We start from the raw sequence: 16,053 nt of genomic DNA, 5'->3' as shown, positions 1-16,053 counted from the left end.
CGAGTAGAGTTTGGTAGTCCCTCAGAACACATTATAGCCTCTACCTTGCAAGTCCAGGTCAAGGGATGAGAATCTATGCCACGTTAACATAACATTCTACCAAACTTTCCTTATCCTATCCACACTTTTGTATTTTTTAAGATCATCAACAACTTAAACAGGTTATTACCCAAAAAAAAAAAAACTCAAACAAGTTGGCATGACGTGGCACGTGGACAAAACCCACATGTCACAGCGGTTTCGTTTTTCTTCTCTCAATCAGACTCCATCCAAGCGCCCACAGCTTTGGGTCTTATCTTAAGCAATTTTCGTCTCCAGTCACTTGAGATACCGGTAAAACAAGAAGGAAGAGAATCTATGGGTCCGAAACAACCAATTGCCAGAACTTTCAAATAACTGGAGGGGATCTGTAGCTTCCAAGTTCGTGGGTCACTTCTTTCTCGTATGGCCTCTGTGGCTCTGTTATTCGTTTCTCTCCTTCAAAACTTCAATCCACCTCGATCCTCTCGCTGCAGCCTGCGAGCCTGACAGTAGGCGACTCCTTCCTCTCGATCTGTTATCCGTTTCCTAGATTTGATCGGTCCCCGACTTCTTGTTTTGATTGAGAATACAGGTTTGAGATTGGATTAAGTGACGGAAGCTGCGGCTTTGGATTATTATTTGGATTTCTGAGATTATGAAAAAAATCTGGGTAGGAGTCTTCTAAGTATTCAATCTGATTCATATGGATTTATTTTAGCTGATAATAAAACTTTTTGATGTTGGATCCGTCTTATTTTTATCTGGGTTTGTTCTAAATCAGTTGCGGTTCACTGTGTTTTATGGATTTTCCTCTTTTCCCCTTTTTGATGTTTGTGCTATTGAGAGAGATTTCAATTGGACCATCTCTGACATTGTAAATTGTAATCCATTATCGGATTGAAATCTTCGATTTGGAGGTGTTTCGGTTGTGGGTTTTTTCTTTTGAACATGGTTACCGTAAATCTGGGCATCCTTCATTATGTATTGGATCACATCTATGGTGCATTGGTTCACCGAACGAAGATAACCCCACCATTCTTCTCCGGAGGATGGGGAGGTAACAAGCTGGATCTGTTAGAAAGCATGATCAAGGAGCTCTTGCCCAATTTGGCAGCCACGAATTGGCCCCCTAATCTGGTGCAGCCCACATGGCAAACGGTTTGGGAGACGAAGACTGCTTGCCTCAAAGAAGGTGTTTTCAGGACCCCTTGCGACGAGCAGCTCATTAGTGCATTGCCGCCTGAGAGTTACACTGTGCGGGTCGCTTTCCTTGCACCAAAGCTCGTCCAGCCGCATAAGATGGCCTGTGTGGTTCATCTTGCAGGTAATTTCCTCCATATTTCTTTTTTTTTCAAATTGATTCTATTTCAGATTCCTGGAATTAAAAAATTTTAATTTTGGGGTTATTATCTCAAATGGGGTTGAATTGGATTTGTTCTTGTATCCAGTTTGTTCTTCGAGAACTAAAATTGGGAATTTTTTTTTTCTTTTATTTATTTTTCTCAAACAAAATATGATCCAAAGGATGAAGAATTCGTCCTGCAGCATTGCCTGTTCAATTTGAAGGAAAGTTTAGTTTAAACCCAATAGGGGGAGACCCAATTAAAAAAGTTCAGGATTTCTGGATAGAAGTTTAAAAGCTACTCTTTATTTAGATTTAATCCTTCAGAATTCAGACCCTACTCTTCCCCTTCCCCCATCTTGTTTTGGGATGAACTGTAAATGCATTGGGGAGGCTAGCTCTATGAGTATCAGTAACTGTCTTGAATGTACATTAATAAAGCTCTAAAAACTGTTTAAAAAATCTTTAGGTTAAATCCAATAAGCGGAGACCCAATTAAAAAGGATGTTCAGGATTTCCAGATAAAAGTTTATTTATTTATTTATTTTTATTTCTTTTAGATTTTAGATTTTATCCTTTGGAATTCAGACCTACTTTGCTTCCCCCTCCCACCCCCACCCACCCCTTTTTTTGTTGGGTGGGAGGGATGAACTGGCTCAATTTACTGGAGTGGCTAGCTCTTTGAGCTTTTTGTCATCTAGCAAGTGCTTTGTAACTTATTGGTGTAATATTAGAGTTTTGTGTCAGTAACTGTCTTGAATGTACCTTGGTATAGCTCTTAAAACTGTTTCTGTTCCTTGCAGACAATTTTTTCTTGAATTTTTATGTTTCAAATGGATTTTGGAGCTTAGGTCACAGAGGTGTTGGTTTCTTATAATAGGAACTGGAGACCATTCTTTTGAAAGGAGGTTACGTCTTGGTGCACCGTTGTTGAAGGAAAACATTGCAACCATGGTGCTTGAGAGGTGAGACCTGTATGTTCATTGGCAACTGCCGTGGTAGCAGAAGGGAATACACTGATACGAGTTAATATGATTTGAATCTGAATCAAGGTGAATGTGCTACTGCAGCCCTTTTTATGGAAGGCGGCGTCCTTTACTACAACGGGGTGCAAAGCTTCTGTGTGTTAGTGACTTGCTGTTGTTAGGGAGAGCCACCATAGAGGAAGCTCGCAGTCTGTTATACTGGTTAGATGTGGAGGCTGGGTTTGGCAAAACAGGTGTATGTGGACTTAGCATGGGTAAGACGTATTTACAGGTTGTGTTTGAAATGTATTCTCGGAATAGATTCTGGATCTAGAACGCATTCTAAAGTGAAAAAATAGAAAAGAATCGGATTTCAGAATGTGTTCTAGACCCAGAATCTATTCTGAGAATTCATACCAAACAGCCTAGAGAACACTCCCTTATATCTAAATTCTCAACTTCCCTATTGATACCTGCAGCTTTCGTTTTAATTTCATTTAATTGTGGAATTCGTAGGGGGTGTACATGCTGCAATGGTTGGATCACTGCATCCCACACCAGTTGCCACATTCCCATTTCTCTCTCCACACTCTGCTGCTGTGGCATTCTGTGAAGGAATATTAAAACATGCCACTGCATGGGAGGTATTGAAAGAAGATGTAACAGCAGCACAGAGGGCCACAATGACACTAGAGGAAGTAAGAGAACGTATGCGAGATGTACTATCACTAACGGATGTGACAAGATTTCCAATTCCAAAAAAGCCTCAGGCTGTGATATTTGTAGCTGCAACTGTAAGCCCTTTCCCATTCTAATAGAGATGTAGTGTGTGAGAGACAGATGTGGGAATTGCTGCAGTGCCTCTTTACCTTTCATGCCCATTTGTTTGTTTTCTTGGGTTTTAGAAGAAATATGTCTTAAAGTTTCCTGTCAATCGCATTTCTGAATGATTTTCATTCTCCACAATTGTTGGTTTCAGGATGATGGGTATATACCAAAGCACTCAGTGTTGGAGCTTCAAAAAGCTTGGCCTGGTTCAGAAGTAAGATGGGTAACAGGGGGTCATGTCTCATCCTTCCTCCTCCATAATGATGCCTTTCGCAATGCGATTGTTGATGGGCTTGACAGGTTACAGTGGAAGGAGTCTTCATTGTGACACCACGTGCTGTTACACAGGAGATTGTGTTCAAGTCTTTTGGATTCTTTTCTTCTTTTTACTTGCTGCTTCTGTGACATGAACTATACCTGTAAGCACCCAACTCCCCCACAAAGGAAAAGGGATAAAAAGGGGGAAGGCAGGGGGTTCAATCAGAGAGTCAGTGCTTCAATTTGTTTTCTTGTGTGTAACAGCCAATGGAGAGCTAGGGGGAGAAATTGTCATCGAAGTAAAGAATGTTTACATTTGCTGATTTCATTTAATTTAAACAGTTTCCTTATTCTTTCATCCTTTGGGAACTGCCTCACAACAAAACATTCTGCAGGGACCATGGAGAGTTAGACAGAGAATAGGTGATCAAAGATGATTAAACATTTATGCTCTCTATTGAAGAGGAAAATGTGAAGAGTCATCAGTCCCAATTATGAGGGAAATGTGATGTGATGTCAAAACTTCCAACAACCATGAACAATTGGAGGATAAGTATAATACTTTGTGCCTATAATGACTGATTTAATGGATAAAGAGAATGAGAGCAAGAAAGAAAAAGGATCTCATAAAAAGAGAAAATTCTCATCCAGTATATGCTTCTGATAGCACTTGTAGATCAACTTTTCTTTAACACATGACAAGGAGAGAATCTCTTCATACATGGGATATGACCCTTTGATGTGATCGAGAAATGTTATCGTAAACCTTTGTTAATAGGTGCGAGAGTTAGTGATGAGACTCATTGGTTCAGGAGTATAATCAATTCAATCTACATGGATGAAGAGTCTCTCTTCACTCTTTAAGTGGTGAAAAAACTTCCACCAGATTTGTATGTGCCAAATATTCAAAATATTTTGAAAAAAAAAAAAAATTAGCATCTGTTTACATTTGAATAAAATTTCAACATATTTCTCAATGAAAGAAAATCGAAAGAAAAGGGATTGCTAAAAATAAAATATTTTTCATTTTATGAAAAGAGAATGTCATTTTTTAGTAAAACAACTTACATGATCAGAGTAGTAGTATGCTGCATGAATTATTCTCAAAAACAAACGTATGACTTAAAAAATAAAAAAAGGAAAAATCTTGTCGTAACCAAAGTTGGAAAGAAAAATCGATAACCTAACTTTTGTACCTTTTTAGTATGACAAGCTTCTTTTTTCCGTTCTTTTTTTTCCCCCCTTTTTCAATAAGGATGAATTCTATTATTTTACATAAATATTACATTAAATACTGCATTAGAAAACTTTTTCAACTTTTGAAAATCTTTTTTCACCTAGATTAAAAAATATTGGGGAATAAAACAGGATAATTAAAATGATGTTGCAACTTTTTAATACATCACTATGGTGACAACAAGACGCACGCACCCCATAAATAATATGATTTATCTAGCTAATTCTCTCCCTGGAAAAGGTAAAATTGTCCAACACATGGCCCAAATATCTACCATGTGTCATATCAGAATGGGCTAACATATTGTGAACAACGTAAATCCATAGATCCATACTCATACGTCAAATTTGAACCCAAATGGTATGTATCTGATAAAGTGGAAAAATAAAGCTTTAGATAATCAGGATACACAGGAACCTATATGATGAAATTAGCTACCAGAAAATAACACAGCTATTTCAAATCATGTCCTCTCTATCCATTGATTGGAATTGTCGTATCATTTTTCCACGTGACACAATGAAATTTGATAGTTATATCATTTTTCCTTTCCGCCATTTTCCATATAAAAATAGAAACTTATAGTGACAACAAAGTCCTCATTACAAACAACAAACTCAGCCTTATCTCAATTCCCAACTACGGGTCAGTTACATCGGTCCATAGAGAGCAAAGTACGAAAAATCATCCAAACCAAAATATAAAATAAAAGGGAGGTGAGAGATGAGAAAAGAAAGACCTGAGTAGAAAATTGAAGGTAAACCCAACAAGTCAGGAGAACCTCAACTAAATGAGATCAGCCATTTGTATCCTTGCCCTCCAATAGGTTCTATCCAAGATCATACTTGGGACGAGATCAAGACTATGCATGTTAGAAAACTTATTATGTGCAAAAATGTTACCCTACAAACATAGATAAATGACCATCAAGACCTCTTCTTCCGAAAGAAACATGACCAAGACCGGAAGATGGACAAAATATGTGAAGTGGAACCATATTGTGTGAGGTATAATGTGTTTCTATCATACATATGACACAAATGTATCCTGTTTAACCAAAGATCCTCACTCAAGAAAAGAAGGGGGTTGAGAGCCTTTTGTCTACTTTCAAGTTCAGTTAATAATGTGTATGTACAACAAACCGAAGGGCATCCATAGATGGTACCCAGTATATACCTCATTGTGGATTTGCCTGAGAACATCAGCCAAGATTTTTAGCAGTTTTAGGGTGCTCGTACTTCATTTAGAGAAGAGGTATAAAAAAAATGAAAAATAAAATAACAAAAAAGAAAATGGACCATCAGGAGGCAGGTGAGCTGCTGCCATCGCTCCACCAAAAACTAACAGAGAAACTTGTTGCAAGAGATCTCACATAATGCCACCATTTTGGTGGAATATAAAGCATTTCTCCTTCCTCTAAGATGCAGTCCATAAAATCCAAGTCTACCGCCTTTGGAAATTGCTTCTTGTCTAGATTGTCCAGATCGACCTACAACAAAAAATCCTCAGCAAGAATTCAGAAAAACATAAACAGTTAAAAGCAAGACTAAAAAAAAAAAAGAGAATCGTGTAGATTGGATCCAAAAAAAAGAGTCGAAACATAAAGGATTGTAATCCTCTCAATGTAAATGCTGATATCAACTTGATAGTATTTTGACATATGGTTTGGGACAGCGACATGAAACACTATCATCCTCTTAAAAGGATAAAAAGTCGCATAGCATCTACAAAACATATCAGTCGGCCCAAACCGCAGTTTTTTTTGATAGAATTGATTTTTGTCATGGCCTTTTATTTTATTGTAGTAAGAAAAAAAGATACAAGACCATAGTATACAAGAACACCGAACTACAGAAGGCCAAAGCCAAACCGTGTCATGAACTTAGTCCTCTAAACAAATTATTCCAGGTCCAGTTATGTCCATTTATGGCTTATGGTTGTACCTGATATTTCCTACAGGTAATAAATCAACAAAAAATTAAAGGCTGCTGCAGCAGGTAGCTCAACAGGTACGTCAGAATCATAAAGGTAAGGAAAATAAAAAAAAATCTTCAATCAAATTTTCTAGGATAAATGACAGGTAATCCAATTACAGTTCAGGAGGTCTACCTGGCTGGAATTGCTAAGCATAGGCTCATCATAAGGGTAAAGATCCTTTGTTATAGAAGCAGGGTAAAGCCTTACATACTTTCTACCAACAACCTGGAAAGAAAAGGAGGGAGTTCAGCACGTCAAACTGATGGGCAAATAACTAAAATTTACAAAACAATCCAATGTACAAGACATTGTGCAAAAATCCAAATACTGACCAAGTAAGGCCAATACATATTATCAGAAAATCACAGTACAGATGAAATAGCAAGTTCTAAGTCCAGGCACTACCCTTCAAGTATAGAGATCTACTCAGCCATAATGGTCATTATCATCCCAAAGCAGACAGACATACGAACCTTGGTGGTGTCTACCTTTCAATAAGATTTAAAGCCATCATCAAATCCATAGAATCAAACCAGCATCCATCCAATTGCAAGCTTTGATTGTTAATTACTTGTTTAGAACTTTTTTTTTTACTGGAGAAATGCTAATGCTCACCAAGGTAGGTCAACTTTGTGCAGTTCACCAGTTACCACAAGTGTGTCTATGTTACAGAGGATTTACCCATCTCACTAGTAAATTTTCCATCCAATATGAGTTAAACCTTAAAAACCATGGTTCAAAATAATGGAAATTACAAGAACACCATTATACATATTAGAGGTTAGTAGCATGCTTGTAATTTTCTACAATATTAGAAACACTTTTTTAACCATGGTTTCAAAAATCGGAATCGGATCGGTCAAATCAGCCGATTTGGATCAGAATAATCTGTGACCAATCCCGATTCCAGATGTTCCAGAGCGGCCGATTCTATGGCTTTTGGAACCAATCTAGATCAGAATCAGCAGGAACTGATTCGACCCCGATTCCATGTTTAAAACCCTTGCTTTTAAGCCACATAGCAAGCTCATTTACTATTGAAATTTGATCAATGAGCTGATTAAAGAGTTCCTTAGAACATGGATGCACCAAATGCCGATCAATTGCTTGCCAAGTGGAAAATTCTGAACTTATAACAAGTTCTCCACCCCTTTTGGACATTACTAGCTCCTTTTTATTTGTTATTATCAGCCTTTGACATAGTACTATATGTGCAAAGTAATCATTGTCTGCGACCTGAGAACTTCTGACTGGATTAATTTTATTCAATTACCATGAAACTTGTATATAGTGATGGTCATGTAGAGACACCAAGAATTTATCATTGATACCACCAAATATAATCCAACACAGACACAACCACCCGTTATAAAATATCCACGTGGGAGTAATATGTACCTTCAAGAAGCATCCTTGCACGATAATGTATTTTTATTTAACAATGTTGATTCACTTAACTATGTGGTCCCAGAGGGTCTTCAGCTTTGTCAGATCCACAAAAAGCAATAAGGGAGAATTACAGACCTAAACCAGGTTAGATTACTAAGACTACAGAGTTAGATATGGTTCAGCATTTCTAACAGTGTTTTGGTGCAGGCAGCACAATGATGCACAATAAATGATGGTCTGGTGCAACCTTCTTCACAGCTCTTTGAACATGGAGACTGATGTATTTAAAGAAAGAAAAGCCTTTTTTTTTTTGGGGGGGGGGGGGGGGGGGGGAGGCATGGTGGGGAAAGTAGAAGAGTTAACTCCTAGTTGCATGTTATAACAGAATGCAATTGCACATGCAACTACATTTCCTTATTTATTTTGTTTATTGAAAAAGGCATGCAACTAAGGTTAAAGCTAGGTTAGTAAACACCACCTTGGTGTTATTGCTGCCACATTTGCATGCATGGTGATTGATTTGTGATGAATCAAGAATAAAGGAATCATGTGGGTTTAGGAGGAGTACTAGAAGTTGATCTCATATTACAATACAACCTTACCACATCGTTAATTCCTAGAGGTGTTTGTTTGTTATTCCAAATCCCTCAATCAAACAATCTTGTCCCACCTTATTTCAAACTTCAGTGTGCTGTGTGACTCTCCAGTCACTACAATACCCATTTTCTGAATTTCATAACTTGCTTCCAATTTTCAATTGCCTAACCATTTACCAAGTTTCGTAACTTGTTTCATCAAGTTTTCAACTCTTAGCTTCTTCTTTCCATACCAAAACCCATTCCATTGCCACAAACTACAAATACAACCTTACTACATCTAAAACCAGCTACACAAACCTTAGCTTTGATAAAAATAACTCATTTCTTTTTCTTCTTTTAATATCTTTATTGCTTGGTGACAGTTTTACCGTAACCATACATAAAGAATATGTTAATTCTTCCAGTTCACCTACCTCAGAATTTGTGCTCCATTGAACTACTTCCACAAAGAGATGAAAGAAAGGAGAAACACCATGAAAGGTGAAGTCAATAGCTCTTGTAAACACAAATCGTCAACACAATTCACCACTCCCTAGATTATAATACGATTGAAGAGGAAGAGAGCATTTAAAACTTTGTTGATACTGAAATAGTGTGTGAGCATGACATGTTCATAACTATGCTTAAGGAGAGGGAATGTTTGAACCACCTACTTGCAGTCTTTTTCTTAAATAGAAGCTTGAACCCTAAACCGGAACCCTTGACATGATGCCATTAATTTTCCTGGATTGAACTTTTAACTCTCAAACAAATATCTTTCGTTTCCTCTTGTAACCATGCAATCATATAACCAGTTCAAGAGGAATTTAAAAGCTCGGGTAAAACGCTACAACAGAAGAACGGAATCTTCTGACATTCTGAATACGTTTGTACAACACCCAATTTTCTGTGGCTCAATGATAAGAATTCCATTATATTCTTGTATTTATCTTTGAAGCAATAAAGTTCAAAAATGAAAAAGAAAAGAAAAGAACCATAACATTTAAGTATACAAGTTTTAAGTGATAATGATAAATAAGTCACTGGTTATTTGGTATCGATTCCTCAAGCAGTTCATTATAAGGACTATCTCACAGACATATTCAAGAAGACTTCAACAGCAAGCAAGGCCCCATAGGAGGATCAATTGATCATTCAGCATGTATGATTTACCCTCACGAGTCTTGAGAAGGTAAACACTGCAAAAACTGTTTCTAGCTTTGTCTACACTCTACACTTGGTATGTAAGGGTGTCAATTTGGTACCGATACCGATAACAAAACCGGCCATTTAAAACTGTACCAAATCGTACCAAAGGAAATTCAGTACAGCTTCGGTATGAAAAAATAGAATCTTTCTCGGTTCAGTACGGTATCGGTATTACATGTGAAAACCGTTCGGCATACTGAACCAAACCAAAAATACCAATAATCCATAAGTTAACGCATATTTTATAGTTTTGGTAGACTCAATGCATATGACTGACGTATTTTTTTTTTTATTTTGAATTATTAAATTTATAATTTACAACCATCAACCTGGTTGGCTGGTTCAAGATTCAAGAATGTCAAATTTTTTTAATTTACTCCCTGACATGATGTGACATCTCACGCGCATATGTCATTTATTTAATCACTTCTACCTTTGTTTTCTCACCAATTAAATACCGTATCGAAACCGTACCGATTCGGTACGGTATCGGTATTGAAAAATTGAAAATGTTCTTGGTACGGTTTTGGTTTCTGCCACCAAACTTCTGTACCATACCGAAATAGACCAAATACCGAATAATGGGTATCTAGAAAATCTGTCCCAGAACAAAACATATGAATAATGAAACATGAGTGTACCTTATAGTGACATAGCAGTATTCTTAATCAACTACTTCTCATCAGAATGAGAAAATGTTCCAATTAAAAAAAAAAAAAAACTAACAAATCACAAACTCGCCACCTTTTTTTTTTTTTTTTTTTTTTAATATCTATATCTATTACCCAACTCAAGATTCAAGTACCATTGAAAAGACTAAAGGAATGGGGGGAATGTTTAACTATAATAAAGCACAGGCTAATACAAACCGACCAGAAGAACTGAAGCCAAGGTCCTGCTGAAGCGGCAAGAAACGGTTGGTTAAAAACTATTGACCATAAACCACAGCAGTTAGTCACTCAATGGAGATGTTCTCCTTAGGAATGAAGATGGATGAGCAGGAAATTGAGCCTGAAACTGATGAAATTCAGGGGAAAGATGGAACCAGCCACTATTCTTTCTTTTTTTTTTGGGAGGGGGGGGGGGGGGGGGAAGGGTGGAAGATATTACCGCAACTCAAGATTCAAGTACCATTGAAAAGACTAAAGGAATGGGGGGAATGACTAACTGTAATAAAGCACGGGCTAATGCAAACCAACCAGAAGAAGCAACACTTAGATTACCAGATCCTGGACACAATCTTCCTAGAAATGGAGAGCCCCTTACCTCACCTTTCTAGCTAGCAAACTGTGGAGCGAAGAAAACTACAATTTTTTCTCCAAGTCATTAAAGGGCCACAAGTTGTGGTATTCAGTATTCAGTATTCAGTATTCAGTACGGTTTCGGTACAGACGTACAGTACAGAAGTTTGGTGGCAGAAACCGAAACTGTACCATACCGAGTACATTTTCAATTTTTCAATACTGATACTGTACCGAATCGGTACGGTATTTAATTGGTAAGAAAACAAAAGCAGAAGTGGTTAAATAAATGACATACCCACGTGAGATATCACATCATATAAGGGAGTAAATTAAAAAAAAAATCTGGCATTCTTGAATCTTGAACCAGGTTGATGGCTATATATTATAAATTTAATAATTCAAAATTAAAAAAAAATGTCAATCATATGCATCAAGTCTACCAAAACTATAAAATATGCGTTAACTTTTGGATTATTGATATTTTTGGTTCGGTTCGATTCGGTTCGGTTCGGTATACCAAACGGCTTTCACATGAAATACCGATACCATACTGAACCAAGAAAGATTCTATTTTTTCATACCAAAACCGCACCGAATTTCCTTTGGTACGGTTTGTTACAGTCGGTTTCAGTATCGGTATTCGCTATCGGTACCAAATTGACAACCTGTGGCCCACAACCCAGTTCAAGTCCCACTTTCACAGGGTCTTGGAGGGGGGGGACTGGAGTCGGTTCGAACCTCCGGCATTTTCTCCATTAAGTGGCTGCCCTTAGACTGGAACCCATGTCTTCACTCTAGCAGCCCAAGCCCTTTACCGTCGCACCAAATGACGGTCCCTAACAAGCAATGATCACTCAATCACTACTAGACTTTTTTGTTTTTTTAATGTAGCTGGTCTATCATAAGTGTAACTCTACTCCAAATTGTAACACCCCCTCTATCCTTCCTACCTTGTGAAAGATATGCATTAAGACAGATACATCATCACCGAGGTATGAGTACAACTGGCTCCCAACTGACAGAAAAGACAACAAACAAATAGATATATCATTGAAGGGATCCATATCAATGAGAATCATTGACACACTTACACCAGAAGATGTGGATATGCCCACAAAAATTATCATACAACACCTACACAAGTGGACCCTGGTAGCAAGTTAAGAAACAGAAAAGAAATCCAGGAAAAGCACAAGCAGAATTACAATCTTAACACTATAATTGCACCAGGCAGAATTACAATCTCAACACTATAATTGCACCAGGAAAAATTGCAATCTTAACACTATAATTGCACCAGATAGAATATACAGCTAGACAAACCTGAGCAAGAATATTATGATGTGGGTCATGATGCAATGGTGTGACAGTCCCTAGAGGGCCAAACCAAGCATTAATAGACCTGAGCTCTCCACCACCAGCATAACAGTAGTCTGGAACTAATATGTCCCTTCGTAGATCAAAAATCTGTCCATCAGATCTAACATCAATATTGATATGCTGTAGTACAATCCCCACTATAAAACTATAGCTCCGGAAAGGACCATCCAAAGAAGTGATAGATTTACCTGATCAAACAATGGATGCTGAGCAAGGTATGTCGGGCCAACAGGGGTCGAATCACCAGCATGAATCCTCTCAAGAAGCTGAGAAAACGTGATCAACTCTTGTTTCCATTCTGGGCAGAGATAGTTTTTTCCAACCTGCAAAACATCATGAACTTTACAAGTCTTCAGTTCAAAAAGTCACATGAAGAATTAAATTAAGCTCCCCTTATTAGAAGGTCAGCAAAGCAGAGAGAGAGAGAGAGAGAGAGAGAGAGAGAGGAACCCATGATATTACGAAACAAACCAGTATCAAGATTCAGTTCAGTTGTTGAAAATCATAATTTTAAATGCAACCAGCAAGGTAGTTTAGGGATCAAATAACGCTAAAGGTGAAATATATACATCCAAAAAAATACAGGATTGTTTTATTGACAATGTGAGTGATTAGTGACTAAAAGGCTGCAGCATGTATTTAGTTGATTGAAAAGGAGAGGTAAATCCACTGGCAATCAGTAGCTAAGTTCAATTACATTGCAGTAATGAAAAGGAAGCAAGATAGGCTGGATTTACAGAAAGAAAGGGACACTTTGGAGAGGGGAAGGGGTGGGGGGAGTTGGTAGTCGGACCTCCCAAACTGGCAATATAACACCTCTTTTTCTTTTTCTTTTTTTCTTTTTTTTTTTTTTTTTGGGGGGGGGTTGGGGGAGGAGGTGGAAGAGTAGTTATATGTATGGAGAAACCAGATGTCACTGAATGTGGCACCAGTTGTGTACCCATTCATGATAAAAACAGACCAAATGGCCGAGGCATTACTGAATGAATAGACCATCTCTAACAATGTACATACATAAGACTTCACTCATTGGACTATGGGACAATACTGCCAATCTCCTATGACAAAGGAAAATCTAGAGCATAAGCAGCACATAGCATTGAGTGCTCAGCCTGTAGGCCCCTCTCCCCCTAAACACCTTTCTTCTCGGCAGATAGGCAGGGTTCGTCTGAAACAGCAGGCTTCCTAATTCCATTGCTTGCCAAACCAAGCACCTATTAGGACCTCCTAGACCACAACCTTAGAGTCTAACTCATCACCTAGGAAGACACCAAGCTGGTTTGGTACCAGATCAGCACTAGAAGTCAGGAGCCATATAGCCTATAGCTAAGCACCCAAGCAGTGCCATATGGAAGCTCTTAAAAAATTCAGTATGTATAACGAGAAACATGAAAACAGTAGCATTCCTCTAACAAAATCTTACAAAACAAATCATGTGAAATGTCTTCAAGAATGGCAAGAATAAAACTGTAAGAGGAAACAGAATTACATTCGAAAAACTTAATGTTCACATTCACAAGAATATATGTTTAAACATGCTAAAAGCATTTTACTTCCTCTTACTTTCAAAGTCAGGGATAGTCTCTTGAGGAATACAAATTTCCATACCAAAACTCAAGCACCTAACAAAATCAGGGAGATTATTCACCTCAACTGGAACTGTGCGATCACCTGCAACCCTTTTCAGATAATCCAAGTCTTTCCATTTTGTAGTGGCAGGCCAGTGGTTCATGCTGTTGCTGATAACAACCGGAGAACCAGCCAAGAAGTGATCACATAAAAATTCCTCCAAAGAAAGAGAAGACCTCTTCTCAACTCTTTTAGAAGAGAGTGACCTAATTGGTAACACTTGTAAAACCTACAAGAATAAATAGAAAAAAAAAAACAGTTAGAAGGTTTATCTCGAAACAGTACTACCAACACATGATGTATGGTATAGGATATATGTTAGATCATCCAAAAAGAACACAAATTTTCATTTTCCTATTTCTTCTTCTTCTTCTTCTTCTTCTTTTTTTTTTTTTTTTTTTTTTTTTAAAATTTGGGGGTGGGGGTGGGGGTGCACCCATTTTGTGGATATGCACACAGCATAAACTGTAGCCATGAATAAATAGAAGTGGGCTACTACATTTGGTGTTCTTATGTCAAACTGCATACTGATGATGCAGTTTTTTTTTTTTTTTTTTTTGGGTAGAGATAATGAAAGTATCTATGTTATTAACTTGCTTTCTTAACTGGAAAGTGTTTGTCAGTTGATATATAATGCACCTATACCCATACCCACTTGAGGGATCTATATTAGCCGAGTTTTATATCCCAATTCAACAGTCAAATGAAAATAACACGTTGCTTATCCACACCCAACAGCCTCACTTGAACCCATGTGAAATGGGATCCAATTTATTATGCAAAGCTGTAATTTGTCAAAGAGTTCCATTGATTTATTTTATTCAAACAGCAAGCTAGGCAGCAGGATGAAGATATTGCCAGGTTTGCTATTTGAGCCACCCCATGAATTTCCATGTGTCAGCTCAGTTAGTAGCTGAAAGAGCTCACTTATTGTTCAGAAAATTCTCCAATTGTGGTAAATTTTAGCTCAAAATCTCTAGGTCACATGGCCCAATAAATCCCCATTTCGGGTCTTTCTTTTTTTTTTTAAATTAGAAAGAAATGTTGAAGTTCTATGGGCTACATTACAAAAGAGGAAGTTTTATAAGTGACAGCACTATACTTCAGGCGCGCACTGGAAAATTTGTATGTACAAATCCAGAGAGCCCCTTAACCCAAGAGGTTAAGTTCCTGATTTGATGCATTTTTTCGCATAGCTTGCACTCTTAATCTTACCTACAACGCTACAAAGACTGTATTCTTCGTATCACTTCTTTCCCATTACAAACTGGCTACTCAGGCATAAGTAATTCAACAAATCTAGCATCAGAAAATAAGGTTTTGGGAGGGGGGGGGGGGAGGGGAAGAGGGGAATACCCTCATATATCCACAGAGAAGCTAACGGACCTCACCTCCGCCTGGTTGGAACGCTGGTAATTCAAAACAACCTCCCCCTTGCGATGTCCCTCTCCAGCCTCTAACCCTTTAGCAGCATTCGATTTAGTTAAAATCTTACCAATGGCAGAATCTAAATCCGATCGCAGAAGCATCCCTCCCATTATCAAGCCCATATCCAGAACCCTAAGCGCCTCCCTGAAATCCCCAGCGTCATGGTGAAACGACGCTACTTGTAGACACGCCATAGAGTAGGCATCTCTCCAAACAGGCAATACTGAGTGCCATGGCCCCGAGTGAAGCTGTTCCCAAGCCATCTCACACGCAGCCTCCGCTGCCCGTATGTCACCGGCGGCTGCCTGCGTGGCCACGCTGACGTAAGCGTAGCCACCAACGTCGGAGACTCTCTGGAGTAGATTTGATCTCTCGTTGTCCAGAGTTGGAGTTTCAAAAGAATCACCGTCCGGGGCAGTCATGGTAGCGGTGCCGTCGGCTCACAATGGTGATAGAGGTGGCGGACTGGCCAGGGACAGTTCCAGAACACTGGCGGTTGTTCTTTCCTTTTCCTCATGAAGCGTCAGCACTATTTGAGGATAAAGTTCGAGGTGAATCTAGACCACGT

General features: G+C 38.3%; 2 protein-coding genes across 3 annotated transcripts; one reads left to right on the top strand and one right to left on the bottom strand.

Moving 5' to 3' along the window:
- The first annotated feature begins 312 nt into the window (after positions 1-312).
- LOC122061158 (protein ABHD18) lies at positions 313-3,772 on the top strand. The gene is made up of 5 exons (XM_042624360.1): positions 313-1,345; positions 2,244-2,328; positions 2,434-2,603; positions 2,845-3,122; positions 3,308-3,772. The coding sequence occupies exons 1-5, from the start codon at positions 970-972 to the stop codon at positions 3,482-3,484; spliced, it is 1,086 nt and encodes a 361-aa protein (XP_042480294.1). The 5' UTR covers positions 313-969; the 3' UTR covers positions 3,485-3,772.
- A 1,911-nt stretch (positions 3,773-5,683) lies between these two features.
- LOC122061548 (lysine-specific demethylase JMJ30) lies at positions 5,684-15,979 on the bottom strand. 2 transcript variants are annotated; one of them, XM_042624854.1, is made up of 7 exons: positions 15,449-15,979; positions 14,077-14,286; positions 12,617-12,751; positions 12,372-12,515; positions 6,761-6,853; positions 6,595-6,604; positions 5,684-6,140 (listed from the first exon to the last, which is right to left on the bottom strand). In XM_042624854.1, the coding sequence occupies exons 1-7, from the start codon at positions 15,905-15,907 to the stop codon at positions 5,992-5,994; spliced, it is 1,200 nt and encodes a 399-aa protein (XP_042480788.1). In that variant the 5' UTR covers positions 15,908-15,979; the 3' UTR covers positions 5,684-5,991. The 2 variants fall into 2 exon arrangements, with proteins under 2 accessions (XP_042480788.1, XP_042480786.1); XM_042624852.1 differs by lacking the exon at positions 6,595-6,604.
- Positions 15,980-16,053: the final 74 nt, after the last annotated feature.

This window comes from Macadamia integrifolia, chromosome 14, assembly GCF_013358625.1.
Source record: "Macadamia integrifolia cultivar HAES 741 chromosome 14, SCU_Mint_v3, whole genome shotgun sequence".
Classification (NCBI taxonomy): Eukaryota; Viridiplantae; Streptophyta; class Magnoliopsida; order Proteales; family Proteaceae; genus Macadamia; species Macadamia integrifolia.
Note: the sequence above shows the minus strand (reverse complement) of the source record. Positions and strands in the feature narration are given on the sequence as shown.

Bases quoted from the DNA above. Each gene is read 5' to 3' on its own strand.
- LOC122061158 (XM_042624360.1), top strand. From the start codon at position 970: ATGGTTACCGTAAATCTGGGCATCCTTCATTATGTATTGGATCACATC. The intron at 1,346-2,243 runs GTAATTTCCTCC...TTCTTATAATAG, and splicing joins CTGTGTGGTTCATCTTGCAG to GAACTGGAGACCATTCTTTT. The intron at 2,604-2,844 runs GTAAGACGTATT...TGGAATTCGTAG, and splicing joins TGTATGTGGACTTAGCATGG to GGGGTGTACATGCTGCAATG.
- LOC122061548 (XM_042624852.1), bottom strand. From the start codon at position 15,907: ATGACTGCCCCGGACGGTGATTCTTTTGAAACTCCAACTCTGGACAAC. The intron at 12,516-12,616 runs GTAAATCTATCA...TCTGATGGACAG, and splicing joins AGCATCCATTGTTTGATCAG to ATTTTTGATCTACGAAGGGA. The intron at 6,854-12,371 runs GTTTGTCTAGCT...TTTTCTTTCCAG, and splicing joins ATCATAATATTCTTGCTCAG to GTTGTTGGTAGAAAGTATGT.